This window comes from Echinops telfairi, unplaced genomic scaffold (genome assembly GCF_000313985.2).
Source record: "Echinops telfairi isolate 266 unplaced genomic scaffold, ASM31398v2 ScPeMD7_2;HRSCAF=8, whole genome shotgun sequence".
NCBI lineage: Eukaryota > Metazoa > Chordata > Mammalia > Afrosoricida > Tenrecidae > Echinops > Echinops telfairi.
Genome location: NW_022103898.1, coordinates 21,754,709 through 21,764,282, shown reverse-complemented (window position 1 = coordinate 21,764,282; position 9,574 = coordinate 21,754,709). Strand labels below are relative to the sequence as shown.

The window sequence follows — 9,574 nt, the reverse complement described above, 5'->3', positions numbered from 1 at the left end:
TGTGGCTAGCAGTGGAACGATGTGGCTAGCAGTGGCTAGCAGTGGAACGTTGTGGCTAGCAGTGGAACATTGTGGCTAGCAGTGGAACGTTGTGGCTAGCAGTAGAACGTGTGGCTAGCAGTGGGACGTTGTCAGATACTGATGACCTCATGGACAGCAATAGGACGTTGTCAGAGATGATGCCAGAAAACGATGCCTTCAGGTCAGAAGGCACTCAGCATATGACTGAGGCAGAGCTGCCTTCTCAAAGCAGAGCCACCCATAATGATGCGGCTGGAATCAAGCCTTCGGGGGTAAGTCCTTCAGGGCCTCCATCTGCTGAAGAAGCATGACTCCAACTGAGAAGAAACAGCTACAACCCTATTAATCCAAGATGGATGGACACAGTGGCTGCACTAATGGGCTCAAACATAAGCACAACTGTGAAGATGGAGCAGACCTGGCTCTGTTTCGTTCTTCTTATATGCGGGGTCGCTATGAGTCAGAACCAACATGACGGCATCTACCAACACCAGGAATGCTTGGTGTGCTTCGAGCAATCTTACAGAAACCCACTTTGTAAAACAGCTAGAAGCAGAGCTGTTCAGGTTGACAGGGTAAGCTGTTGCGGGGCACAATGCAACAACACACTGCCATTGAATCAATTCTGACTCACAGTGACTCTACGGGACAGCGTAGATCTGCCCCTGTAAGTCTCCGAAGCTGTACATCTTTATGAGAGCAGAGAGCCTCATCTTTGGTGGAGGGGCTGGTGGGTTTGAACTGCTGACCTTTTGATTCGCAGCCCAGTGAGTAACCCACTGAACCACCAAAGGTCTTTTATGTTGAGGGGAGTGAAAGGAAAGGGAATCAGAAGCTCCGGCAGAACACTGTTTGAACCTTTTGATGTATGTTTATGTATATGTTAGAAGTAGCACCTGTTTTCTTGGATGCGACCCGCTCTTACCATTCTCACTGCCTTGTCAAGTTCGCAGTCATTGAAAATGATGAGTGGGGATTTGCCACCAAGCTCCAGGGAAACCTTCTTCAAGTTGCTCACAGCACAGCTGGGGGGAAAAAGATCAGCATTCATCTCTGTCTTGCTTGCTCACTTGTCTTTACCACCATACATTTACCACCAGGTATGAAAAACATAATGCCGTATGTGTTAGGCAGGGTTCTCTAAAGAAACAAAACCAGGACACCTATGATTATATATATATATATATATAATCATATGTATATATTTATAAAGTACAAAGGAATATAACAGCTAATTAGTCCACACAGCAGTACAGAGGGCTCAGTTCAACTCACTTATGTGGAACAGTTAATATACTGGAAGTCCTTCAACTCTTGAGGGCTGCTGTGTCCAAGGTCAAGGAAGCAGACAGCTGAGCCTTCCCTTAGGCAACGCAGGCAGTCTGCCCACAGGCAGCAAACAGCAGGGTGGGTCACCAAGTCAGCAGTTCAGGAACTTAGCAAAGCAAGCTCTGATGGGATATTAACTGAAGCAATATAAGATGACAGGATCCACCAGCCTCAAGCTCAAGCAGTGTACACACCAGCAGCATGACGAAGCGGGTCTCAAGGAACCTCAAGCTCTAGCAACACGATCCACAGGTTGGCTGTCCCACTGGTAGTGTAGCTCACAAGGTGAGGCAGAGAACTAGCTAAAGCCGCCACAAGCTGGTCCGATCACCAGAGAGCAAGAGAGAGAGGGGTGGGCCTTGCTGAGCCATTTATCTCTTTGCCCGCCCCTAACCAAACTGTGACCTGATTAATCCCACATGTTCCTATTGGTCAGGTCGGCACAATAAGCCTATCACACTATATCTAAGGGTAAAAACTGTGATTGACATTGTAGTAACAACACTAAAAAAAAAAGTCACTGCCATCAAGTTGTTGCTGACTCACAATGACCCTATAGGACAGGGTAGAACTGCCCCAGTGGGCTTCTGAGACTCAGTTGTTTATGGAAGTAAAAAGTCACAGTTTTCCCTTGCAGAGCAGGTGGTGGTTTTGAACTGCTGGCCGTGTGACTAGCAGCCCAATGTGTAACCCACTTTTCACAAAAGCTATGGAAAACTCTGTAGTCCAACAATTGCAGATGCTCATGGGAAAACCCAGTTTGTTTAGATGTAGGGATTCTCGCTCTAATTGGGGAGCAAACAATGTATGCAGGAGGGGGAGGGAGCACTAGGACTGACTGTGATGATGGATAGGCAGCTCTTTTTAAAAGTGACTTAGCTTTGGAAGTGTATGACATGTGACTCTTTTATAAAAACAAAGAAACCAAAGTTGACTAGTAGTTACTATGGGGGAAGGAGGAAGAGTTTTTGCTTGGGGGGCATTTATGCTTGTAGTGGTGGAATAATTTGGAAAAAGATATCAATAATAATTGCACAACACAAAAAGTATTATCAGTGACACTGAATTATACATGTAGATGTTGTTGAACTAGAGAATGTCTTGTTGTGTATATTTTTGCCACAATTAAAAAATGACAGTAATAAACAATGAATACAAAGAAGAAGAAAAAGTTCTAAAATTGATTGTGGTGAAAATTGTACAGCTCTTCTTCAGATGACCCAACCATTGGATTGTATGAAGAGTCAATAAAAATGTTTTTTAAAAATATTGCATTAAAAGTGTAAGAAGGGAACCTTAAAAAAAAGAGGCACATGATTCTATTCTATGGCTCAGATATATATATACATACACACATATATATGCCATTTTGATATATTTATTTAGGGTCTGTGTACTAACATCGCTTTTGCTTTGTTTAATATAGTTGAGATCATCTGGTATATACAATCTTATGCTTTACTCCTCTTTCCATTTTAACAACTGTTTGTCGTTAGTTAGCCCATGCCATAAACATAATTGCCACATAATCTTCCATTCCATGAGCATACTTTAGCTCACTATTTTATTTTGGATGCTTACAATATTTTCAACCTTCAAGATATTAATGTTGTGCTTTTTTAGGAGTTCATGAGTTTGTTTTATAAATCATCCAGATTTGTCGTTTATATGTCCATTTAACTTGTGATCCATGCTCCAAAAACTATCTGGGGATGTGCAAAAATACATAAATAGAGGATTCCCATGTATGCATGTACTGGAATTTTCAAGTCAGCAGTGGAGTGTCAAATTTTGACATCATTCTAGTTCTACAGACCGGGATTGAACGTTTGGGCAAGTATTTTGCTCGATTTTGGTACCCAGCAGTGATAAATTTCTCTTCTGCTTTGGAGATGGTTAGTCTCCTCCCCAAATCACCCTATTTTTAGCAAATCTGTTAAGAGGATCTACAGTCAAGAGCCACACTCAAGCCAATACCTCTTCATGATCTGTTTGCCAATCAGCGTGGACCCAGTGAAGCCGAGCTTGCGCACATCTGGGTGTTCAGAAAGGCGTTGCCCAGCAACACCTCCTGCCGGAGAAGAGAATCAAATACAAACGAAAATGTAATTCGAGTCCTGCTTATGGCTAGAAGGGACATGAGTTCATTGAAGTACACTGATTTCTAAGCTCTCTTTGACACAGGAAGCATCACACTGCCCCTATCGATTGCAAACGGACAAACATTTAATGTGACAAGAGATGATGGGCCAGCCTTGGCTGGTTCTCTTTGGGAGTGTTTTTTGAAAATGGAAACAAGCAGTCTGCACCTCCACCCAGGATGGCTCCCCTTTCAGCACGCCGTCAGTAGACTGATGTAAGTCCACTGTTTGGGTAAACGATACTTAGTTGTGCTGTAGTTAGCAGTCAGGACAGGGCAGCAATGGGCAAAGAGCCACTCGGTGAACATGTACCTTCTCTGCTTCCAGCCCTAGAGGGCACTGAATGGTTTACCTGAGCCCGGGATTATGTTGATGACCCCTCTGGGGAAGCCCGCTCGAACAGAGAGCTCGGCAAACTTCAAGGCCGTTAAGGGTGTCACCTGAACAAACACAGATAATAATGACCTTCGTCAGAATCTCAGTGTTCACTTTACAGCTGCCCAAGAGTGCCTGTGATTTTGCATTTTACCTTTGTTTTATTCATTTTTAAGATTTTTATGTTGTTCCCAACTGATAGCAAAGTTGGCAAAGATAGTACACCAAATTCTTTTTTTTTAGTTACTTTATTGGGGGCTCATACAGATCTTATAACAATCCATGATTCAATTGTATCAAGTACACTTGTACATATGTTGCCATCATCATTTCCAAAACATTTCCTATAAGCTCCTTTTCCCCCCCTCCCTCTCCATCCTCGTGAATCCTTAATCGATGATAAATTGTTATGATTTCATATCTTACACGGTCCATTGTCTCCCTTCACCCACATGTCTGTTATCTGTCCCCTTCGGGGAGGTGGGGGGTGGCTATATATCCATCCTTGTGATGGGTTCCCCCTTTTTGCGCCGCCCTTCTCCCCCCCCCCCCCGCCCCAGCCATCCCCCTACCCGCATGCTATCACTACTCCCACTACTGTTCCTGAGGGGTTCATCTGTCCTGGACTCCGTGTGCCGAGAGCTCTTCTCTGTACCAGTGTACGTACTTTCCGGGCTAGCCGGCTTGGTATGGTAGCACTGAGTACCCAAAATTCCTATGCAGACACACTGCGTTTGCCCTGCTTCTCTTTGTAGCGCTTCATCCCTAACTGCGTTTCTTGCCAATGGAGACTTTTGGCAACCCCGCCTCGAGCAGGTGTACCAGTACGAAATCCCCTACAGCTTGTGTTCGCTTCGTACATGTCGCCTTTTGGTCATGCTCACAATACGGCAAAGCCTTTCACCAGGTTGTCCCACACAGAATGGACTGCCAAAGTCCTAGACCGGACTAACGCACTGCCCTCGAGGTGGGCCAAAGCAGCTGGGAACCTGTGATACAGAACCCTGGGGACGTTGTTATGCCATTGACCCGGGTGCCCCCTAAAACCACGGGCTTGAGTGTCCATTCCCAGTGTGTGTCATGTCTTGTTTAGAGACTCGACTCCCATGTTCCCATGCCCAAAGCAATGGCCTATGGTTTTTCTTGTTCTTGTTCGGGTCGGTGGCTCACAGCAAGCCTACGTACAATAGAGTGAAACGCCACCCAGTCCCGCGTCATCCTCACAGTTGTGTCTGGGCCCATGGTTTCAGGCACTGTGTCCGTCTATCTGGTCAGGGGTCTTCCTCTTTTTCACCGCCCTCTACTTTACCAAGCACGATGTCCTTCTCCAGGGACTGGTCTCTCCTAATAACATGTCCAAAGTGCGTGAGATGAAGCCTTGCCGTCCTTGCTTCTAGCTGCCGAGCATTCTGGCTGTACCTCTCCCAAGACAGATTTGTTCATCCTATTGGCAGTACTTTTCAATAGTATTCACTAGCACCATAATTCAAACACATACATTCTTCTTCGCTCCTCCTTCTTCCTTCCACATGCACGTGAGGCAATGGAGAATACCATGGCTTGGGTCAGGTGCACCTCAGGCCTCAAAGTGAGATCCTTGCTCTTCAAGACTTTAAAGAGACCTTGTAGAGCGGATTTACCCAATGCCATACATTGTTTGAGCTCCTGACTGCTGCTTCCATGAGCACCGACTGTGGACCCAAGCAAGATGAAACCCTTGACAGCTGCGATCTCTATTTAACATGATGCTACCTCTTAGTCGTTCGTGGAGATTTTGTTTCCTTTACATTGAACTGTGATCTGTCCTGAGGGCTGCGATCCTCGATCTTCATCAGCAAGTGCATCTTGATCTTCATCAGCAACTTGATCTTCATCAGCAGCTTGATCTTCATCACAAGTGCATCAAGTCCTCCTCACTTTCAGCAAGCAAGGTCGTGTCACCTGTGTATCGCAGGTTGTTCACAGGCCTTCCTCTTACCCTGATGCGGACTCTTCTTCATCTAATCCAGCTTCTCTGATGATGTGTTTAGCAAGAGACTGATACAGATGTTGAGAGGATCCAGCCCCGACACATACCTTTCCTGAGTTTAAACCAGGCAGTACTTCTTTGTTTGGTTTGAACAGGTTCCCCATGAACCCAAGGAAGTGTGCTGGGACTGCCATTCTTCTCAATGCGCTCCACAGTGTCTTATGATCTACACGGTCAAATGCCTTTGCGGAGTCAGTAAAACGCACGTCAACCTAGTTTTCACTAGTTCTTTCATAATTTTATTTTTTAATATTCCATCTTTGATCCACATGAAATGAATCCTGGTATATGATGCAAGATCCTGATCCAACCTTCCGTGCGCCCCCCCTGCATTTAGCTCTCCAGTTACCCCAGCAATGTGACAGACCTCAGTGCTGTTATGGAAACGTACTTAACACTGTTCTGGGAAAGCATAAGTCGTTGCTACATATTAAGTTAATGACCTTGCCAGACCTGGGCCAGTTCACTGCAGACACTGAGACTCTGTGCGGGTCCGTAAAGTCAGGAAGGACCCTCTCTCTCATCCACATAACCAGGGCAACCAGGTTAACTAGGAAGCGCCGCCGTGGAGTCAGTCCTCCCGGCAGGCACAGGGCCCTGGCCTGGGCATGATTTCACGACTTCGCTTGCTGACACCATCCAGTAAAATGAAAGGGCAACTCCAACCCAACCAGGGCGACAGTCGGGTCTTCTCGGGATTAAGACTGTCGTCAACCCACTGAACTAAAAATGTTCAGTTGCAGACAAAGCTCCACTTTCACTTCCACAGAGACAGGCAGGCTACATCTCGGTTCCCCGATGTGTGCTCAGCCCAGGGACCTGACAACTATGAGGCACTCAGCGCGTGGTTGTAATTCTTGGAAAATAACCGCTGGAGGATTGATTAGCACTCTCACTAGATCCCATCTCACTCCCGACTGTATCTTAAATACGAACCTTCTTAAAAATATCAGCGCCCCGGCTTCAACTCAAACCAATGAAATAAAAAAAATCACTGCCACTAAGTTGACTCCGACCCACAGGGACCCTGTAGGACAGAGCAGAGGTGCCCCTTCAGGTTTTTGAGGCTGTAAATCTTTACAGGAGTAGAAAGCCTCTTTTTTATCCCTTGGAGCAGCAGGTAGATTTGAACAGATGACCTTAACGTTAGCAGCCCACCATGTAAGCCAGCAGGGCTCCTGCACAATGCTATTAAAATGAATGCTAAGACGAGTAGACATCTATGATATGTGATGGGGGTTAGGATATGCACGCCCACTGCTGACTAAAGATCTAATGTTGATACGGTGTTCTTGAGGCTGTGGGAGGCGGGGAGATGGCACCCTCCGGTGCCCCCGGCGGTTTACCTGTGCGGGCTTGAGCACCAAGGTGTTGCCTGCCGCCAAACAGGCTGCGCTCTTCCAGGCCAGCATCATCAGCGGGTAATTCCAGGGGATGATGATGGCGCAGACGCTGCAGGGGAAGAAAGAAGACGAGCTTACTTGCCTCAAGCCAACCTGGCCCACTCGGGTCGCTCAGCGGGGATCCTCTCGTCTTACCCAAGTGGCTCCTTCTTGGTGAAGGTCAGGTTGCGATTGGGGCGGGCTTGGTTAATTGGGATTGTAGAACCCTAAAGGGCAAAAGAGGACGGTATTGATTTCATTCATGGCAAATGGGTTCTCCAACAATAAAAGATAAAACGAATGCGTTCCCTGCTCTCCTCTGAGGAGTTTTTCATAGCTGATGGGGAGAGCTGTGCTCTGTGTGTAAGGGGCATGAAATCCACTGCTGTCGAGTGGATGCCGACCTGGCGAGCTGGAGGTTCTACATCTTCTAGGAGCAGCCCGTCGTCCATCTTTCTCCTGAGGAGCGGCGGGTGGGCTTCCAAACATCAACCTTTGGGTTAGCAGTTGAGCGTTTTAACCACCGAGCCACCAGGGGCTCTTAGAAGGAACATTTCTACCCCCGAAAGGAATTATTCCCTGCTCGAAAGAGCTATGCAATTCAGGAAGATGAGCATCATTCTAGGTCAGGCACCCTCCATTTCCAACCGCTTTGCATGGCGATTAACATTTTCGGACCCAACATCCATCCCCCCTCTCCCTTGTCCTTAGTAACAGAACCTCCCTACCAACATCGAGGGTAGCAAAGCACCCAGAGAGAAGACTACAGTCCTGCCAGTCTCTCAGCTTGAGATGGCCAGGGGAAGTGGTAAGCCCAGGCCCTGGAGGGGGCATGCTCTGGAATACCGGCTGGCTCCACTACAGAGAGGGGTCTTTTACACGCTCCCTCTCCCCACCTCCTTCTTCCTGCTGTGGATGCAACTGTGATGGCTGGCACTGCAGCAACTATCATGAGACCATGAGACAGCCCCGAAGTGGGAGGCCGGATGGTATTAAGGATGGCAGAGGAGAGGGAGAAGCAGCTTACATCTTACGTACTACCCCAACTGCCTGCCTGCCTCTGGACTCCAGAGAGAAAGGGACTTCTTGACTTTTCTCTTACATGTACCCAAACTGAGTCCCAACAATGGTCATCGTAAACAGAAATGATTTATTTTCTGTGCCAAATAAAGTGTTGCTTCGATTACTGATCCAAGGAGCCTGGGGAGTGTCTGGTGGTAGTGGTAGGGTGTGTGTGTTCAGCACTTGACAGCTCCCCAGCTGGCCTGTGGAAGGAAGATAGGGCAGTTGGCTTTGTCACAGCTTTGGACCCCTTGTCGTGCAATCCTACTCTGTCCTAGAGGGTCGCTGTTTGGCCACAGGCTTGGTTTGGGTTTCTTACCAATACACTCTGTCATCTGAAACTCTGGGGCCAGATGGGATTTGGGATTCACAATTTCTTGGATTTTCAAAACATAGTGCATAGGCCTTGTATTTAAGACATATTATGAACAACCCCAGTTGGGCCTGGGGCAGACGTCTAGAATCAAATGCATTAACCTGTATCCGTGGAACATGAATACTCACTCTGGGTGAGATAAACACAAATGATAAATGGACTCGTGTTGGTTCAGGCCCCGTCTGGGCATCAAATGAGTCTGAACCCACGAAGCAAGTCCATGTTTCAGAGCTATTTGGGCTTCATGACTTAGGACAAGAGATGGACGTGAGCCAATGTTCCTAGAGCCCTACACGGGCTTGTTTCCATGGATGGACAATAATACCACATACAAGCACAAGACCTATATACTGCCCACTCAGTCACTGCCATCAAGTCGATATTCACTCCTACTGACCCTACAGGACAGGGCAGAGCTGCCCCTATGGGTTTCCGAGACCATAACTCTTTATGGGAGTAACAAGCTTCATCTTTCTCCTTTGGATCTGCTGGTAGTTTCGAACTGCTAACCTTGTGGTTGGCAGCGAAACACGCAACCCACTAACCCTGTCATATTAGAAACACACACATTTTCTAATCTTCATAACACAACTAGTGAGGTCTGTGTTACTGCTACCATTTTACAGTTGGTTCCGATGGATAGAGATCCCACAGTCCAGCTTAGAACTAACCGTGCACGGGGTGTCTGAACGTCTGTAAGGGAACCAAGACCGCCCACAGAGCAGCTGGGGGAATTGAACTGCTGACCTCAGGTTCATCGTGGGTTAAGCAGCCTCGCCCTTAACCCACGATGCCTGGGCCCCACCAGATAAGGACAGTTAGATCAGCGAGGTAAAATGGCTGAACACCAGCGGATACG

General features: G+C 47.1%; 1 protein-coding gene across 1 annotated transcript in view; it reads right to left on the bottom strand.

Annotated features, from left to right (window-relative positions):
• The window catches only part of ALDH1L2 (aldehyde dehydrogenase 1 family member L2), a 78,858-nt gene that overhangs the window by 16,151 nt on the left and 53,133 nt on the right, over positions 1-9,574 (bottom strand). Inside the window, exons 11-15 of the mRNA XM_013004054.2 lie at positions 7,434-7,504; positions 7,242-7,347; positions 3,844-3,931; positions 3,328-3,421; positions 947-1,046 (exon numbers count right to left, since the gene is read on the bottom strand). Coding sequence (XP_012859508.1) covers positions 947-1,046; positions 3,328-3,421; positions 3,844-3,931; positions 7,242-7,347; positions 7,434-7,504 — 459 coding nt within the window. The remainder of the gene's footprint in view (positions 1-946; positions 1,047-3,327; positions 3,422-3,843; positions 3,932-7,241; positions 7,348-7,433; positions 7,505-9,574) is intronic.